This window comes from Corticium candelabrum, chromosome 5 (assembly GCF_963422355.1).
Source record: "Corticium candelabrum chromosome 5, ooCorCand1.1, whole genome shotgun sequence".
Classification (NCBI taxonomy): Eukaryota; Metazoa; Porifera; class Homoscleromorpha; order Homosclerophorida; family Plakinidae; genus Corticium; species Corticium candelabrum.
Window position 1 is genome coordinate 3,249,681 of NC_085089.1, and position 20,730 is coordinate 3,270,410.

Sequence of the window (20,730 nt, forward strand, 5' to 3'; positions counted from 1 at the left end):
CTAAGGGCCTGCTCTGGTGTATTCATGAGGAACTTTATTGACTGATGGTGAACAAAACTGCTGGTTGCTCACAAACTGATACTAAACATTTTAACAGTATTAAATACTGTACTTTATTTCTACTCCTAGCGGGCCTTCTTGAATATCCTGGTTTTAATGTGTGTGGTGTGCTTGGCATGGAACTTGGCATAGAAAATGTTCGCCTCACTCAGTTGAGCCAAATGGCCGCTATATAAACACTTTGTGAATGCGTTCGTGTTTGCAAATTTTGAACGTCTTAGTCATCAGAAAAGAAAGAATTATTTGAATGCGCTGTTGATAAGTTAGAAAGGAGCAACTATGCATCTGTTGTGTCACTGATAGAGGCTCTTTCACGATGCGGTTTAATATGTGAATTTAGTACTGTTGCTGGCTACCAACATTGTGTCATACTCTTATGAAGGGGGTAGGGGGTACGAAAAAGAATACACTTTGTATGCCCACAAAAATGCCCAAAAAAGTGCACGATCCCTTACATTCGTGACTGATAATAGTATGGGTTATTTGTGAAAAATGTCGTTTTGTTTTGAATCTTAGTGAACTCTCTTTAGTGCGTCAGCTATACAGATGAAAGTCACTGCTTGGATTGAAATGTGTTATATTTATTGACTGAAGGTTTGATACAGTTGAAGTATATATGTATGTACCATATAACCCGTTATTTCTGCGGTCTTAAATTTTTGTGATTTGAGAGGCAAAAGTTTTAATTACTGCAAATTAAATTTCTGTGTTCCAACCATGAAGGCAGTTACTGGTGCACATGTTTGTGTCAGAACAGTGACTGCCTGGGACTCCGAGGATAGGCCCAAATATCTGCGAATTTTATTTGTGTGCTTAGTGATTTCTTTGCAGAATTTGCAGAAATATCATGATCGCAGAAATAACTGGTTATACGGTATGCATGTATGTAGGGTTCTAGCTAGGGATGCTAAGACGTAGCGGCCCAGACTCTTCAGCCTAGGTCGCTACTCCTTGACAATGGCTACTACACCATCCCATCTTTGCAGCTAAGCCATTACATCTGTATACTTGCTAGTGTACCCAGTCTTCTCCAAAGTCGTCATATTAGGAGACTGCCTTTGATGTAAAAGCCTTGTTTGCACAATTTGTGTTCAATGGGAATTGCAGCTAAGTATAGCTGACAACTCGGCCTGCCCAGCAAAGATGTTAATAAATTTAATTAATTGGATTAGCAAAGTGCAAATGTGCGTGATGGCGGCATCGCTTTGCCACTTAGTTGGGCTTATAATGCAATTGGCAGAATGCAATGCAAGCATGCTGTGCAGCATTTAGTACTTCACACTCACAATGCAGGAATCCAACAGTCTTGTGTAGCCACCTACTCTTTTCTATTAGTGGACGGCAAAGAGAGGGAGGAGCTGTTACACAGGACAGATCCAACACGTTACCAGCTAGCAGTGTTGCGTAATATTTTTAGGGTGAGTTGCCTATGTGTAGACATGGATCGCTTTGTCGACCCTAAAAGTTTAGCATTGTAACATGCACAACACATGCTTTTATGTGCATTTTGATGAACAATTTGACATCTTCTTACCCTATCAGAATGCGGTGAGATGATGAGAGCAACAAAACATCAAAGATTTGCTTCAGGCCTTCTCCATTGAAAGTATACGGAGGAGGAGTAGCAGGCTACTGAAGACTACATACCGTATTACCTCGCCTAGAACGGCATGCCGTTATAAGTGAATTATACCAGAATCCACTACAACTCCAGCTGGTACCTATAACGGCATGCCGTTATAGGGTGAGGTGCTGTTGTAGAGCGAGGTACGGTAGTCACAGTAATACGAGGCCTGTCTTTTGATATTAGTATTGCAGTAATGGAGGAGACACGTGTCAATGTGGAGGATGATGCTAATGACCATGTTGCCGTTGGTTTTTTGCATGCGAAGAACCATTAGTAGATGACGAACCATCAGGTTTGACAGATCAAGACAGTGATGATGATGAGGAACACGAAGAAGTAGAACTGATTAGTGCTTACTGGTAATCTTTTTGCATGGCATGTTTTTGAAGACTTAGTAGTTGTTAGTAGTACCGCTTAAAAAGATATTAGAATTTGTTGGATGTGCAACTTGAGGCGCTGGTAAAATTCACTCATTTACAACAGCATGCCGTCGTACCTCGAGGTATAACAGCACCCTGATAAAGTTCGTTCCATAACGGCATGCCGTTCTAGGCGAGGTAATACGGTAAGTGCTGCTCGGTCTTGGTAGTTTCTACTTTGCCCTTGTTCAGATTTATAGGAGCAAAATGTATAATTGCAAGTTTTGCCGACCGGAGCCGGGATGCAAGGTGCAGAAGGTATTTAGGATACCACACCTCCAACTGCAAAAGGGCCATGACCCCAAAACTTGGCCTTCCGGCACGTCTTGCTACAAATGTGGCTAGAACACTGTACATATATGGCGAGTTGGAGCTCCACCAAATTTACTCGCACACATTGATGCGATTGCTGTAGACACTGAAGGTGTCGCTGTTTCCAGGATTTTCTTGGGGCGATGCAATTTCTTTCCGATCAAACTCGCTCTCTCACTTGTATTTCTCCACAACGGCCCAATGGATCTCCATCAAATCTGAAATGCCTATTCCTGACATTGGCCGGTACACACAGAACATGTCATTTTACCAGTGACATGGATAAAAAGCAAGATTTTTTAGTATATTGGGGTCCTTAACTTAAAAAATACGGCGAACCTTCATTTGTGTCGAATAGGTGCCTCATCATGTGACTGGTCGTTGCTACATAACACTGCAAGCACGGTAATTACACAATCAACGCTAAGGGTTAGGACTTTAGTGTTGCTCGTTTTATATAGTTTTAACTGTCTGGCTGACACATTTAGTTGGTAGTGCAAGGGACAGTGATGCTTTGACATTGTTTTCTTTATAGAGGCTTATGCTTGTTGCTCAATGCCAAATGTAAACCTGAGGTATTGTGGACTCTGTTTGACTTACACCTACAGTCACGTGTCATTTATCCGACGTTCACCTATCTGACATGCCCGTTATCCGATAGGTCAAGCTTGTCACATGGGTGATCACGTGGCTGGTCAGCTGCATACGTGTACATACATGTACATCCACGTGCATGTCAGTTGTTTCTTGAAACAAGTTTGACAGTGAGTTCAAGCGTTTCTTGTCGTTGTATTCTACATTCATCTACATCTACGTTCATTCTACATCTACATTCAGTATACCTAATGTGGAAAAAATGCTGTATAATATGAAAAATAGTTGAGTTCGTAACAGCTTCAGTTATCCAACATTTTCACTTATCCAACAGGGGTCCAGTCCCAAGGGGGTCGGATAAGTGACACATGACTGTTCATGTTTGCAGCTATAGCTTTAAAAGTCTATCATGCAACATTAAACATGAATAGCTAATGCCAATAATACTATTGTTAGCATCTTATCTATCTATAACATGGTATTTACTGGTACGTGCTTCTGTTGTAAACTTGAGACTTTATGTTAAAAGTATCTGACTAGTAATGTTTGCTGATTCTATAGCTTGTGGAGTATAGCTGAGAGAAGTGCTTTAGCAAGAAAGGAACTTGATCAGAAGGCAAGATCGGCAGCATTCTCACCAGATGGTGTTCACTTAGCTGTTGGATTAATGGATGGATCTTTCATTGTGCTGAGAACAAAGTACGTTCAGGGTAGACGTAGAATCTAATGTACCTATTTCGTTGCTTAAACTTTGTCCTTGTTGAAATGCCAGACCTGGGAGTAAGTCACTTAGTGTGAGTGTTACAAATAATGCTGGTCTCAAATAAACTCCACGCCTTATTTACCCTACATGCGTGCATAATAAAATTGTACTAATGTAAGAATTTGTCTATGCAGCCTCTGTTTGATTTTGATTTCTGAATTTATTGATTATTTAACTAGCTATGTGGAGAGATGCGTTTGGTGTAATTATTTTCTACTTCTTCTGAAACACAATCCAGTTTGGCAGTGTCCTTCCTATTTTACTGTGGTCAGCTTTGCAATCTCTCCATAGGCTAAACAGTTCTTTTTGATTTCTTTTTAAACATCTTTCATGTGAATCCATTCCCAACTCTGCCTTCATCCACGTGAAATTCACAACTGCCCAGGCCAAATCCAATGGATGAAGCAATATCTACAGCTTTCGGATTTAATGAGAAATTACAAGATGTATTTGGAGGCATCATTTTATTAAAACTGCTTCAGGCGAGTTTTCTTTCCATGGTTCTTGCTAGAGATTTTGGGGAGCGTGGCGGGATGGGTGGTCCACGATTCATGCATTCTGCTTTTTGCAGTTGCATGGTCCAAGTCGCACATGCGCACTTGAGCCAATCTCATGTAAGATAGATTTGTGTTGTAGCTATTGTGTGTAACATACGTTCAAGTCCTGGCAAGGAATTTACTTCGATCACCACTAAGCCCTTCTTAGCGATGTTCAGAGATTGCGCATGCGCACATTTTATGGACAAAACTACAGAAAGTCTGTCTAGTCAAGCAATTGACGTGGAACACTGTTGCTGCTTCACAAGAAGCCATGACTATGCTAGAGTAGGTTCTAGGTGCTACTTCCCAGACAAGAGGTGTGCTTTGCGGGTCACTGGAAGGGCATCCGGGACTAAAATGAGAGACAGCACATCCGGGACTGCAGTCAGCATTTGTACTGTACTGTACACGTTTGGAGAGAGGCTGTTACTGAGTGTCATCCCATGTTATTTTGTAAGAGTCTGGATTTGTGCATTGTCACCTTTACTAAGTAATATAGTATGTGCTTCAGCAGTATGCAATTCTCAAACAATCCTTAGCTGTAAACTTTGGACTCCTATCTACTGTTTCTGAGTGTGGCGCACTCTTACTGGAGCGTGGTGCAGCGCTACGCTGCCATGCTGCAGCGAGAACCCTGCTTCCAAATAACCTTAAACATCTCGTGTAGCTGTTTTGGAGCATGTTGTCTCAAAGTGTGGAATTGCATGCCAGTAAGCAACAGAACTCATTGGACTGGTGAAGCCTACCATATCTACATTCCCAAGATGGGCAAAGCAGTCAATAAACAAATTCTACCTTCGTTTAATAGTGCATATGGGAGTGCTAAGACAAAATGATCATCATGTCATTATCCGAAGAAATGCTGTACTCATTTTCTTTAGACTATGTGTTTCTGTTGATGTCGTCTTTGTCTGTTACAAGATTGTCTTTTGCATCAAGGAAGGTGGTTTGTACTGCAGTGTGCTGGGAGATATTTTATTCCCCAAATTCCGCACTGCAACGATTTCAACTTGCTGTTGTTTATAGATTTGAGCTGTGTAGACATTCATAATGATAAGCTTTGCCAGTACTATAGACATAGACACGGGCATATTATATCAAATTGCCGTACTGACGCGATTAATACCCCACCCCCTTGGTTGGCTAGCATCAAAGGTAAACTAGGGGATGGGACTTTACTCAAAACCTGACACCTGGAGGTGTTAATTGGCAAAAGTAATTAACTTAATCAATTGACAAGTAGTTAACCACCTGTCATGTGTCTCACACAACTGGATAATTTGTCAGCAAAATCCGAGGTCATCCTGATAATGCTCCGGAAGGGCTTGAGACTCATTCGTTTTGCGCTGTAGTCCTACGTTAAAGCGTTGCTTCCACCCGACAAGCCATCCATTGCTTGCTTTAAATCCTACAATGTTTAGTTCTGCAGCAACTCGCTTTGCTTTGTTTATCAGTGCGACGTTAGAAACTGCCAGGCCAAAGTTTCGCCTCTTGCAAAAGTCATACACCCGGTCATCAAGCTGTACACTTAATGGTTCACGTCCGTCGTGCATCTTTCTTGCTTTCTTTCCTTTCGGAGTGGTTTCGTGTCGCTTTAGCTCCTCGTACTTTGCATTCCAGTCCCGCACACACTTCCTGTCAATGCTAAATTGGTTGGCGGTTTTGACACCACCAAGCCATTGCCTCGATGCCATTCAACAACGCTGATCTTGTATTCAACAGTGAGGCTACGATATCTCTTGGGCATAGCTGTCTAGAACATGTTGCCAAATTCGTAGGCAATTAAAGAAGCTAGTCTATATAGAAAACGCCAATTAGCACCAATCAAAGAACAAAAAGGTGTGAAAATCTTAAGACCTGGACCAAAGGTGGGGATGTGACTTTACTCGAGGCCTGGGGTATTAATCGCGTCAGTACGGTACTGTTATGACTCCAGCAGACTGCACAAAATGGTAGCATAAATGCTGCTGACATATGTACTCTGACATCTGTTTATTACACAACGACAACCGGTGTTCAATGCAGTCTTGCTACCAACTGGACGGCATTGCTGCTTCTCTACTGCCTTTAGACACCCTTGACAGTGTGGCATCAGTGTTTATCAAAGGTGATAGAAACTGCTTGTTTCATGCTACCACCATAGCTTTGGAAGCAAGCGGGGTTGAAAAGAATGAAACCGATGTCGGAAGTGACACCTTGAGAGCTATCTGTGCAGATGAACTTGCAAGAACAAACATCTTTATGCAAAAATCATCTTTGAGCATGCAAAAATACCTTCACTGCAACTCAGAGTCAGACATGCACGCCTGTTACACTGGAATTAAATACCAGCAGAGTCTTTCAGCAGGTGACATGACAGATTTTTCAGTTTGTCAACCTTTTAGAAAAGGCACTCCAGCAAGAACAGCTGGAAACTAAACACAATCAACCCTAGTTACCCAAGGCCTGGAAGTCCGGGCTAAGGGTATAGTAGTCGTCTGACATGCGACTATACGTACGATCATATTTATACTCGATTAGTGCAGATGCAAATGAAGCTATTCCGACCAATAGACGAGAAGTGGTGTCATTACCAACCAATAGATGAACATGATGTCATCATAAGGCTCCACCTCTCTTTTGTATGGCAGCTGTGCTACGAGAATTCAGCCATCGGGCATCCATCCTGTACATGGTGTTTATTCCTTTGCTTTATGAGTTTAGCACATAGAAACAATGCCTATAGTCTACATTTGCACGTGAATGTTTTCCCACCAACCACCTGGCGTCTAGAGTGCAAAGGTGCTGAATTCAGGCGCCATATGCGGTACATGTAGCTGCATGTACCTGACTTGTAACATTTTGCTTGTTCCACAGTGTTTCTGCATAGTGGTTCTGCAGTCTGACAGCTTGAATTGTTGGTATGCATTGTTGATCGGTCACAGTGTTGTTGTAAAAATCACTGGTGTCGTCTTCAACAGAAAATTTTGTGCTCTACGGAAATTTATAAAAGGGAACGTGCATTGTCCAGGACAGCACGTCTGTTTGTCGGACGAAGTGACTGACCTGTAATTTGTGTTGGCTCTGGCGGCTTTGGGGTCATCTCATTACGACAACCTGTGCCTATTAAGCCACGTGAGGGGATTTTCAATGGTGTCAAATTCATGAGTGTTTGTACATCCTGATCCTCAGCTGCCTTACATACACCGTACACATGTCTTAGCATGTGGTGTGCATATACACCAGCCGAGGGTTTAGCTCTGTAAGTGCTTTTCTATTTATTGTAAACATTAATATAAATTTAGATAATAATGTCATCCCTCTATGCTTAGGAAAAATTCTGGCGACAACCCTGGCTGCTGTGCCTTATCAAAAGATATAGTATTGTTTGCATGTGTGCCCAGATGCTGGTAACTGGAAAACATTTTATTGTTGTATGAGCTTGTTTTTCAATTTATCTTATTCTAATGCCAAATCAAGAGAATTTTCTCAACTTGTTAGGTTGTGAAGTCTAACTTCCCGCACGCCTTCACACAAGCCTGCTAGATGATCTTGACATTGCTGTTGAAAGTCCAGATTTGGAAATTTCTGGCGACATTCCCTGCTGTCCACTTGTCCAGCTGTATGACGGCATGCCACTCAAACAAACCAGCCAAAGAGGAAACAATATCGACCACAGAATGCTGCTACTATTCAGAGTCTGATGAGTCTGTGTCTGGGAAAGATGAACAAAGTTGCCCAGTACAAGACTGCGATGCAGTTTAATGAAGATCCTACTCTGACTTCTTCTCAGTCATAGTCCTGTTGCATTTACTACTTTTAAACTCACCTTACATGACATGGATATTGTATAGACCATAGTAAGTCTCATAGTAAGTCTACAAAACGCAGACAACTTTCTACTGTGTTCTTCAGTAGACCTCTTGGGTTCATGATCGGATAGCTGAGAAAAATACTTAATATGAGGCACTGCCTCTCTTTTTCGCTTGGTCTTCACTGCAACCCAGTCAGCTGTACCTTGTTTGAACATAATATTCAGTTAAATACATGATATACGTTATACAGCACGGCACATACACACACACACACACACACACACACACACACACACACACACACACACACACACACAACACACACACTTTTATATGATACGTACATACATACCTTGCCTGAACCTTAATCAAGAGCCAAGTTTATAGTAATTTCAGTTTACTATATAGAGGAGAGCCGTCTGTCTATTTGTTTTACTTACATACTTCCTTTGTTGGCATGTATCGTCTTTGCCAAATTTGGCTTGTGCATGCTTACACAATTAATTAAGCTGCCTTGTTGCCAAGTCAAGCATAGGCGTCAATTTTGAACTTGGGCATTTGTACACATTTTCACAAATTTGGGACCAGTTTTGTGTCTGTTTTGTTGCCCATGGGCATTTATTTATAAAGAGTCTTTGTATGGTTATCAGGTTTCTAGCCAGGACTAGGTGCCAACCGTCACCAGTTTTAAAAACCACGCCCACTAATACTCTACAAATATGCAACTCTACTATAGTAGGTGATGCTCTCGCTTCCTGGTCTATTTCCTGCTTTGTAGGATGGAATGTCTGGTCGGGGAGATTTCTGTATATGTCTTTATTAAATCACCTCGCTGTAGTCTCTCTAGTACAGAGATAATTTGCGAACAATTCATGATGGTCTAGACACATGAGGCTTGCTGGCGAAGCAGCTGTCACTCCTCTTGGGTATGTGACACTTCATTAGGATTAATTAAGCAAGCAAGCTTAGAATTAATTGGATATTTACTGGTGACTGATGGGAAGTATTTAAATACCAACATGTGCCTTAAGTGTTTTTACATAAAATGTAGTGCAATGTATTTGTACAACCTAACCCCATAAACGAGGTGTTCCTTTCATACTGCAACTGTTACACTGTTTCTATAGTAGTGACATCTGTGGCATTCCTATGTAAACCTGTTGCTTAGGCAGCAAACAACACTCCACCTCATTGCTTCTCATTATCATTAGGACAATGACGGTTGGAACCTCCCCATTCGTCTAGAAATGCTCCCAACTGTCAAAATGAGGGTAAAGACGGTCCTGGCTAGAACCCTGGGTTATTTATGGTACTGTATTCTGCTAATAGAGCAAAGAACGAGCTACTTGGTATATTTACAGACATAGCATATCTATGTATGAATTCAGTATTGTGCAATTATAGGGATCTGACTGAAATTACTCACCTCAAAGACAGGAAGGAGGTTCTTCATGAAATGAAATATTCTCCTGATGGGGGCTGTCTAGCAGTTGGCTCTAATGACAACTTTGTTGACATTTACTCAGTTGCTCAACGTTATAAGCGTGTTGGTCAGTGTTCTGGGAGCTCGAGCTTCATCACTCACTTTGACTTTTCTCAAGACAGTAAATATCTTCAAACAAACTCTGGAGCTGCTGAGAGACTATACTACAAAATGCCTGGTGAGTGGCATGACAATGACATGACAAAGTGTTTTGGGTCGTTGACTTGAAGTTGTTTTATATAGCAGGAAAGCGAGTAACAAACAGAGATGAATTGAAAACAATTCATTGGGCAACTTGGACATGCGTCTTGGGGCAAGAAGTCAATGGCATATGGGAGAAATACACGGATACTAATGATATTAATGCAGCAGATACAGTGTTTGACCAGGAGGCTGTTGCAACAGGCGATGACTTTGGTCTTGTCAAACTCTTTCGTTTTCCTTGTGTGAAAAAAGGTAATTTTTATGTTATTTAGTGCTTGTTGGTGTAATAGTACGGTCTATAAGACTATTTTGGGCATTGGAAGTAACCATTCTTGTATGTGAATGCATAAGGTGACATTATGGCCAAGTACTGTTAACCTTATGCATTTGCATGCAAGAATAGTTACTTCCAAAGCCTAAAATATCTTATTGACTATTTTATTGGATTTTAGTACTGGCTGGTCCATGATGTATATCATATCAGTTCAAGGTTTTACAATAGCCTCGGAAACCAGGCTCTCTCGTCCTGTCACTAAGCTGAATGCATGTGAATCACGGATGGAGGAGGAGCCTTTGTCAGAATTGCTCCAGTGCTAGGAGAGCCTAGTTGTTGTTGAGAACATCGGTGACGTAGTACTTAAATCCGTTGTTTTAGCATTTTTAGTGTAATTGTGTTTGTTATACGAAGCACAATGTCGTTCTCTGCGGAGAACGCATGCTATTGGTTAGACGTGAAAGCCAGTGCAAGCTGTTGTTCAACATAGTGCTGGTGAATGGTGGGCTTAGCAGTGGCCTGGGCCTGGCTTAGTGAACCTACACAGTAACATTCCCCAGCTGCTTTGCTTTTCTACTGAACTCATCTGCAGTTGAATTAGCGTAGAAATTGCTTTTACTAAAGACACCAGAAATCCAATAACACTAAAATATGCATGATATGAATTGAAAGGTATAACTGCTGAACAGTGCATGTGTGTGTGTGCCCGGATGTACGATGGCTGCACATGGACTGCTTTCTCTTCTCGTTCTGCCAGCTTCCATCTGACTTCTGTGGCCAATGTTTGCATCTCTACGTCTTTTAACATCAACGGTTCTCAACCACAGAAGTTCACTCACACCTGGCTTTGCTAAGGACCGTGCAGCAACATGTCTTCTCTTTGCAAGGCACTGGCAATGGACTTACCCGGCTGTAACAACATTGAGTGCTTGCAACCTCAACATACTGTATAACATGAAATATTGGCAAGGAATTCATTTTGGCAGATTGGCGGATTTTTTAGGTAGCCAATATAAATCCACCATTAATTTGTCCCTGGGGTATGTTGACGTCATCACCCACATGGATCAGATATCTAATGTGACTCAGATGAGGCCACAAGATGGTAACCCCTGTTTGCCATTTGTTGTGCGGATACTCTGTCTAGCAAGGAGGTTAAACATGACAATGAGGCCGTGAAGCTAGCAATGAAGCAGGAGGAGTCACGCGGGTCACGTTCTTTGCACAGACACGGCAATTCTTCATTAATACAGTAGTTGGAAAACAGTAAGTTAGGGAAATGTGATGGCCACAAACGCAGCTGTCAATCGCAAATTCCTCCATGATGTGTCCACTTAAAGGGTAACTGCAATGCAAGAATCAAAAATTCTTTTATGTTGGAAATCGATAGTTCTAGTTGCATACATGACAGGAAAATTAGTTTTAGATTTTAAGGTAAGTCTTCGCTGAGAAATAGCAGGTCAAAGTTGCTTCCGTTCTTCAAGTTCCGGTAACGGGCGTAGTGTAGTGTACACGTCACAGAGGGGAGTTGCATGTGCGTCTGTATAGTCAGCGGCCTGTAGAAATGACTACATCTTCATATCCAAGGAAACGCTACTATGATAGAGGTGATGACAGCGACAGGTATTCTTCTGAAGAGCCCTCCGGAGGTTTTCAGTGATGATACTGTTCCGCCATCGCATAATCGCAGGATGAGGAAGATCTGCTGGGAGCCATTAGACCGTACAGGTTTGAGCTCAGCAACAGTGTCTCTGAAGCTCTGAGATTGCCTGCGCTGTCTTGGAAGCGGACGAGGAAGAGGACAACTTGTCACAAGCCACCCGATAGCCAGTCACCATCATAAGTAGAAGTAGCTACGTAGTGGATACCAGTACCTTTGATCTTGCATGCAAATGGGCATTTGTGGTATATCTGTCTTTGGCTGTTTAGTTGATGACTGGCCAGACGGCAGCATATTGCGACCATGCATACACCCAGGACCTCAATAACGTCCATGCCCTATAGTATACACCCGGAAAAAGCGTTTCAGCTTTCTTTTCTATATGCCCAGGGCGTTATTACGGGCGAATACGGTATTAGTGCCAGCCTGCTCACTCTTGTGTAGTAGCATGCCATATGATATGTGATATGTAATCTACAGTGTTAGTACATGTGTGACAGTCTGTGTCCTACGTTTTATACAAATCAGTTACTTAAAACTGTAGTGTGGGCAACATGCTGTGTAATGCTAGGAGCTCGCTTCAGGAAGTACGTTGGCCATTCAGCCCATGTTACTAATGTTCGGTTCTCACATGACAAACGTCGTCTTTTGTCAACTGGTGGAGCTGATCATGCTGTCTTTCAATGGAGATTTTTTGGTGAAAGTATGCCACTTGAGGACAGTCAAGGTAAATATACAGGTGCTTGTTGTCTGTTGCAGGTGTTGAGTAAGGTTTTTACTGTAGGGTTGGGTGATTCAGCTAATGAAGAAAGTGATTCAGACTTGTCGGACATTCCTGAGGCAGATAGTGATGTTGAACAGGAGCAGCAGATCAAGTACGATCGTGCTGTGTACAAAGAAGACCTTGCAACACTTGAAGCTAAAATGAGTCGTACAAAGAAGGATGAAACCACACAAGAAGCACGCAAGCAAACAGAGAAAAGGCATAGGGCTCCGCCAAAGAGCTTACAACTTGAGTTTGTGCATGGGTATGATGTCTCTGTGGTTGCAGCATTATGTTTGATCAGTTAGTAAGTATGCACATTTGTAGATATCGTGGTTATGATTGCAGAAGCAATTTGGTCTACACATCAACAGGAGATGTTGTGTATCATGTAGCTGCTGTCGGTATTGTCTATAACAAACCATCTCACAGGCAAAGGCACTATCTTGCTCATACTGATGACATTCTTTGTCTTGCTTTACACCCAAGTAAAGATTTGGTGGCAACTGGACAGGTAGGTGCTATTGTTACATGTTTCAGTGGATATTATTGTATTTTGCTATAGATTATGTCATAAATTAGGCCTTGACTTCATGCCAAGGTAGCTCTTTAGTATGAAGAGTACCTACAAGGCCACTTCATTATTGCAAACATGTGCCGTGTTTGCCATAAGCAGTTGTGATTGCTGTAAATGGGGAAATATGGTCAATCGCTTAATTTTGTCATTATCATGAAAACTTGTTTGTCAAATTTTAATTTTTGAAAGATTTTAGTCAGTGCCTGTTTAAGTTTATCAGCTGTACTTGATTCCAAGGCAAACGTGCCACTGTACACCACTATGCTACATACTTAACTGCTTCTCTTTAAGTCTCACCAAAAAGGAATCTTTCGGTACAACCTTGTTCATTTTTCTTTGGCATACTTGCAAGCATTGGCTTGTTCTTAACTTTGGAAATTTTTATTGGGAGTATAAAAGGGATTTATTCTGTTACTTGTTGTTGCCTGCCAGCAAGATGGGAATTGGATAAAATGTGCCAGCTAATCTGAGACATTATTGAAGATGTTAGTGCTGCAACATTTTGTAGCAACTGACTTACTATAGCAATGAGTCAAAGGGATATTTTAGTGCATTAGGAGACAGTGTAAATATCTACTTCAATAATCTGCAGTGCCAACATAGTGCAATACCAGGCACGTTCTGCAGATATGTTAGCTTGTAGAAGATTAACTCTATGGTATTGCACACTCGCAATAGTGATTACTGTATGATAATACTAAGGTTTTAGATATGATGACGTATACTATTTTTGTCACTTCATCGGCTAAACATTTCTTTGCAGTTGGCCATGGACATAGACATAATTTAATATGTACATAATTCAATGATTACTGCTTTTGTACAAGTTTATGTGTCACTTGAACATATCTCCATATTGAATAAGCTGAGTTGTAAGGCAAGGTTTTTCCTATCACAATGTTGAGTCTTTTATTATTCTCAATTTGAATGGCTTGCAAGAAATGACTTTTGTTATTTGTTTGATAGCTTTAGTAAGCAGAATATTCGATAAGCAGCAGTTGTGAGGAGGGTTGTAGAGATTGCAGAAATCATATAAGTGGCTTTGGATAATAATACAGTAGAAGTGTAATTAGCAAGTCAAACAGATGAGCGAGACCATCAGCTTCTAATGTCTTTTGGTTAGCGTAAAGCCATTAACTGTAGCAAGTATGCCTGAGACAGTATAAGACAGTCATAATATTTAGCAACATACTGAATGGAAGGAAGTCCATGCAGATGTGAACCTTTGAGGCTACATGATGTTTTCATGATGTATGGCATAAACAGTTTACACCACACCTTTTAATGCAGTAGTGTCTTACTAATTGATGCGTGTGTGTGTGTGTGTGTGTGTGTGTGTGTGTGTGTGTGTGTGTGTGTGTGTCAGTATGAATAGAAACTGTTTATTGTGCATGAGTAAGGGATCGTTCAAAATTATTGACAATTTCACGAGCGTACAAAGTGCACGGTAGGGAGGGGTTTGGCCTCTCTATGCTTTATAAAATGTTGATCGATAGCAAATGGTCTGTGCTAATTTCTCTGTTTTCCATGGCCGGAATTGAATATTAATATTAAATGCACTGTTTCCATGTTAGTCACCCGTGTGTACGGGATTTGCAAACATGTACGACCGCGGCAGCCTATTCCGGTTTTGTTTTAGAACAACATCAGTTGTTCATAAGAGCCTAGCTGTCTCTATCACGACTTTCTCAATGTTTTTGTCTTTGTCCTCATGAATGACCAGAAACCTCAAGCTGACATCATCATCATTTGAGCAGGTCAACTGGAATAGAAGAAGAACTGTAACCATGTAAAAGCTTTGAAGACCACATGTCAACCCACTAATAGATGGAACCATGATCAAGCTAGTGAATTGTGCATTAACGGTATTGCTTATGATTTGGAGAAGGGAGGGGGCATCAAAAAAGCATGCGCTTTGTATGTTCATGAAATTGTTGATAATTTTGACTGACCTCTAAGACATATATCTGTATGAACTTTTTGAGAAATGTTGAAACTAATCTTGCTCATATGGCACTATTCATTTATTCTGACATGATCGAAAATAGTGACACAGATTAGATATTTTAATTAATGATATGGCGACTGGTAGTTAATGTTCTGTGAGCATTTTATAGAAAGATCATACATAAAGTGACATGTGATTGCTTTCTGACATTTTAATTGGGAAATCTGAAAGCTTTCAGTTTCAGCAACAGTACAGTATATAGTACACCATTTGTTTGGCTTCTTGAGTATATGAAGTTCATCATTGGTGTTGTGCAGGTTGGTAGAGATGCAACTGTTCATGTCTGGGATGCAGAAAGTATTCAGACTGTTTCCATATTGAAAGGAGGAATTTCTCGTGGAGTTTGTGCTGTTGATTTTTCAGGTCTGTAACCAATTGGAATAAATGGTAACGTAATACACATGTAAGTGTGCTATGTACTTGTTAATACAGGTGATGGTAAGCGATTGGCATCAGTTGGATTGGATGACAATCACACAATAGTAGTCTGGGACTGGAGGAAAGGGGAAAAGCTCGCTTCTGCTAGGTGAAAAGAAGTTCATTAGAATGTCATTCAAGTTTTTGATGTAGTTGAATATATTCAGAGGTCACCAAGACAAGATCTTCGTTATTCGATGGAATCCTAAACTGAGTGATGTGGTTGTGACAGTTGGCATGAAACACATAAAATTTTGGACTCAGACAGGCAGTGGGTTTACATCTAAACGAGGTACATTTGGAGATGTAGGAAAACTGGACACCATGATGAGTGTGACATTCAGTCAGGATGGACACTTGACATTGTCAGCAGGAGTTAATGGTCTTGTTTACATTTGGAATGGAACAAATTTGGCTGAGACAGTAAAAGCACATACAGGTCCAGTATTTGCAATTCAGACAGTAGAGAAGGTAGCAAATTGGTTTGATTCTATCAAGATGTAAGCATGAAGGAATTGTGTTATATACTAGGGTTATGTGACTGGTGGAAAGGATGGTATTGTTTCATTGTGGGATGAGAGTTTTAAGCAATGTTTAAGATCTTTCAAGATTCAACGGACTTCATTATCAGCCAATCCTCCATCAATGCTATATGCAGATTTACCTCCTATTCGTTCAATAGCTCTTGGCCAAGGGCAGATTCTGGTGGGGACAAGAAATGGTGAAATACTGGAAATCAACAAGACAGGACCAATGACTGTCCTAAGTCAGGTTAGTAGTTATTATTGCAATGTTTATTTTCTACCTTGTGGATAGTTTGTTGTTGTGTGCATATCTTTGCTACGAAAGAAATGAAGCTGTCACATACTGAAAAAATTTTTCCTATGCCAAACAAAAGCAAACACGGTGGCTGACAATTTTTGTTTTGTCTGAGTTTTGGCACATCTACTACATAAGCCACACATACACACATCATAATGACATTGATGTGTCTAATGATGCCCCATTAGCTCATTATGATGTGACAGAATGAAATAATGGTATTTTAACAAGTTGGAAACTGCGCTTTACAAATTGCAACTTATTGGTTGTAGATTATTTGCACATGGTGGTTGATGTTGCATGCTGATGTTAACATACCGTAGTTACATTTAGTGATTTTGGTACTTTGCCATTGCAAGCAAACTATTCCACTTGAATTGGGGCAAGACAAGGTCACACATGGAGCAGACTATTGTACAATATTGTGGATGGACAATAGAAAGTCTCACTATATTTCAAGTGGCATGTTAAGAAAGTATAGGCAGTTTGTCACTACTTTGAACTAAAAAAGTAAAACTATGTTTGTGGCCAAAAAACAGCAGGTAATGCAAACATATGGTCAATGTCTTGTGGTGTAAATAGATGTTTTATTGGCTAAGGCACAGCAGGTTTTATTGTGTAGTTTAGCTATACATATAAGAGAGCAAGTGATATGAATTCTCATTAATTTGTATGTCAGCCTCTTGTCATAGTGGAATGCTTCCTGCTCAAATACACAAACTAGTACTGTTTTCTAGAGGTAAATCAATGAGAACTGACTAGCCTGATGCTAATATAGTTTTAACACCAAGTGGTATTGTATTCTGGGAGCACTGCAGCCTCAGAGAGCTGATCTGGCCTGTCTGGGTTGAATTCAGATAACGCTGTTTTTACTTAATCATCTTTTGGATTATCAATTGATTAATTAATTAATAATGGTTACTGGTTTTATATGGTGACAGAGAGCAACTTTTTAATATGACAAAGTGGTCAAGAGCTTAAGAACTGTGATCAAGATAGTTGCAATGGCCTTTGCAATCTAAAATTATTGAGAACATTTATATGTGACTACTTTATCTGGTATTTGAAGTGTTTTGTCATATATCAATAGTTGTGATAATGTATGACTAGGTACGTTGACATTACGAATTATCGGGGAAATACTAGTTGTAATTATCTTCTACTACAAACTGTTTGTATTGGATTACTGCACTTTGTACGACAATTTTTTATATTTGATCTACATGCATACATAACATGACTACAAATATGAAACATGTCAGATCTGGTCTCACACTGTTGGCAATAAGGACATGTGTCTACCTGTTATTCACTGATGAAATCTTTTGAGTGTGCTGTGCTGTTCAGAGGTAGAAACTTGTATTGTTCATGCAGTTGACCAGTTTCCAGTTCTGGTTACTTTGGCAGTAACCATATTTGGTTGCAAACACATCCTTGCTTTCATGTCCAGCAATTGTCCAAGTCTATGTATCATGCTTGTTAAGTTCTTTAGTGCCAACTATTTGTTGTGTTTGTGGCAGTTGAGCTGTTTCATTGAGCTATAAAGCATCACATTATTACATCTACAAATACCGTTCCACAAGTTCCAAATAGTAATATCCAAATGAGTGCACACAGCAAAAAAGGTACTTGTGAAACTCTAAAGACTTGGACTTAAATGGGCTGGTAGCTAATTTACCCTAGAAACATCAAGCAAAGCAAATCTAGCATTGCAGAGTCTTTTCTAGATTAAAATTTATGATATGCAGTAGATATTCCATATATGTTTTTACTACCAAAACACGGCTGGCTGTCAGCAGACCACTTTGGAAACTGGTCAATTGATTACAAGAGTATTATGGCCATGGGACTTTCTTGCTGTGTGAATGGACACAGAGATGAAGGCAAAGATTTCTCATCTTACCTAGAGGGTGACAGTGACATACAATCTGTCTGTTTGTCTGTAATGTACGTACTAGCCCTTATTGAATAGATTTTGCAGGAGGACTGCCAAGACAATACTAAAATTTACAGTTGCAATGAAACTGTTCCCGCTCTCAAGATGTGCGTCCCCATTAGTAAATTGTATTGTATCAGCCTTCATCAAAGTTAGTCTATTTGGTTGGTCACATCCAAAGCAAAAGGAGGGTGTTACTTTGACTGGAAAGTTGGAAAGCAAAAGATTTCCACCTGGAATTATGTTGAAACCATATTCTGCAATTTATGTTGTTAGTATGGTATTTTTTGTCTCAGAATAAACAAAACAAAGAGGAATTGTACAAAGTACAGTTGTCCAGATCTGCAGTATGGATGCGTGGTGCTTAAATACTAGAGTGCTATGTTATGAATAGTTGTGTTGCTTGATTGATTACAATGAGAATGGTATGGTTTTTGTCTGCATAGGGCCACATGGAAGGAGAGGTGTGGGGACTCGCAGTGCACCCAGCTGAAATGATATGTGCCACAGTCAGTGATGACTCGACATGTATGATATGGGACTTGTCTTCACATCGGCTGAAAATGATTCGCAAACTGAAGAAGCCATCAAGATGTGTTGCATATTCCCCAGATGCCAGAGCTCTTGCAGTTGGATTTAATGATGGTAGGTTATTATATTATTGCCAGCTGCATGCACTGAGAGACATGTCTATATCTCCTTTTTTCTTTCTAGGAAGTTTTTCAGTAATGGACAGTACAACACTAGAAGATATTATTAGCTTTCATCATCGGAAAGAAGAAATTTCAGACATCAAATTTTCTCCAGGTATCTGTGTATCTGTATTTTGCTTACAATAGTTTTAAAGGTACACGATGTTCTCTAAAATTTTAGATTCTGGTAAATATCTTGCTGTTGCTTCACATGACAACTTTGTGGATATTTACAATGTCATGAGCAGCAAACGTGTTGGTGTCTGCAAAGGTGCATCAAGTTACATAACTCACATTGATTGGGATGGAAGAGGTCAGATGAAAGTCTTTAGATTGGCTTCAGTTGTATCATTACCTTTGCTGTTCAGAAAAACTGCTTCAAGTTAACACTGGAGCTCGTGAGCAGTTGTACTTTGAGGCTCCTCGTGGAAAACGGCAAACTATCAGGAGTACTGAAGTTGAGAAGATGGACTGGGCTTCATGGACATGTGTGCTCGGGAGTACATGTTCGGGAATATGGCCTCCATCATCAGATGTGACGGATGTGAATGCAGCACATCTTTCAGTAGATAAAAGAGTGTTGGCAACTGGTGATGATTTTGGATTTGTGAAGCTCTTTGACTATCCAGTCAAGGTTTGGTGCTACATTGCCACGTTTGTGTTTGGTTTTCATGTAATGAAACATAAAACTTTGTTACATTTAACTTCTTTACATGGTTGTGGTTTGGTGTTATTGTATGATGGTGCCTGCATCAGAATGGTATGTGATAATTTACCTTAAATCTCACTTGTGAATGTTTGTTTTAGGGCAAGTTTGCAAAGTTCAAAAAATATGTCGGTCACTCGGCTCATGTAACAAATGTTCGATGGACATATGACAATTCTAAACTATTGTCTGTTGGTGGTGCTGATACTGCTTTCGTGGTGTGGAAGTATGGTGGCGCTAGTGAACATGACACTCAAGGAGGGAGTGAAGAATCTGATTCTGAAGTTGAAGAAGACAGTGGATATGACAGTGATGTGCAGCGAGAAAGACAATTGGACTACAAGGCCAAAACTTACTCCAGTCCAATTCGTGAGATGAGTGGTGTAAAGCCACACCTTCAACAAGTGGCAGATGCTTCAGTACAGTATGTGCTACCATTGCATTACAGTTAGCTGAGTATTGATATGAAGAGCATTGTTAATTTCATTAGACCTGCCGTCAGTCGTAGTAAGTCTCGTCCTCATTCTGTTCATTGTGCTGAGCCAACTGATGGAAAGAAGCATAAGAGTTCAGTGCAGGTATGGAATGCATGTGTGTCTGAAGTTATTTTGTCATTTCTTTATGTTTAATCAAGGATCTTGTGCTGGATCACATTCATGGTTATCGTGGATTTGATACACGGAACAATGTACATTATGTATCGGATTCTGAAGTTGTTTATCATGCAGCTGCAGCTGGAATTGTTTATAATCTCACCAATTCAACTCAAACATTTTACTTGGAGCATACAGATGATATCCTGTGTTTAACAGTTAACAGACATCCTAAGCTACAGAATGTTGTTGCTTCGGGTCAGCTGGGCAAGGATGGACCTATTCATGTGTGGAATTTGGCTAACAAGCAAACCCTATCAATAATTCGAGGTCATCACTCTGATGGTGTTTGCTCTGTACATTTCAGCTGCAGTGGCAAGCTACTGGTGTCAGTTGGACTTGACGCAGATCATACAGTTGCTGTCACAAAGTGGTCAGATGGTAAGCTACAGTTGCTACATTGATTAAATATGTAGCATGTTTGCTG

The 20,730-nt window shown here is 40.4% G+C and overlaps 1 protein-coding gene across 1 annotated transcript in view; it reads left to right on the forward strand.

Annotated features, from left to right (window-relative positions):
• Positions 1-20,730, forward strand: part of LOC134180283 (echinoderm microtubule-associated protein-like 6) — a 29,288-nt gene that overhangs the window by 6,104 nt on the left and 2,454 nt on the right. Inside the window, exons 10-25 of the mRNA XM_062647406.1 lie at positions 3,574-3,711; positions 9,513-9,769; positions 9,835-10,047; positions 12,301-12,757; positions 12,820-13,006; positions 15,335-15,440; positions 15,510-15,603; positions 15,662-15,965; positions 16,026-16,265; positions 18,699-18,897; positions 18,967-19,059; positions 19,126-19,257; positions 19,313-19,578; positions 19,752-20,074; positions 20,141-20,228; positions 20,285-20,684. Coding sequence (XP_062503390.1) covers positions 3,574-3,711; positions 9,513-9,769; positions 9,835-10,047; positions 12,301-12,757; positions 12,820-13,006; positions 15,335-15,440; positions 15,510-15,603; positions 15,662-15,965; positions 16,026-16,265; positions 18,699-18,897; positions 18,967-19,059; positions 19,126-19,257; positions 19,313-19,578; positions 19,752-20,074; positions 20,141-20,228; positions 20,285-20,684 — 3,497 coding nt within the window. The remainder of the gene's footprint in view (positions 1-3,573; positions 3,712-9,512; positions 9,770-9,834; positions 10,048-12,300; positions 12,758-12,819; positions 13,007-15,334; positions 15,441-15,509; positions 15,604-15,661; positions 15,966-16,025; positions 16,266-18,698; positions 18,898-18,966; positions 19,060-19,125; positions 19,258-19,312; positions 19,579-19,751; positions 20,075-20,140; positions 20,229-20,284; positions 20,685-20,730) is intronic.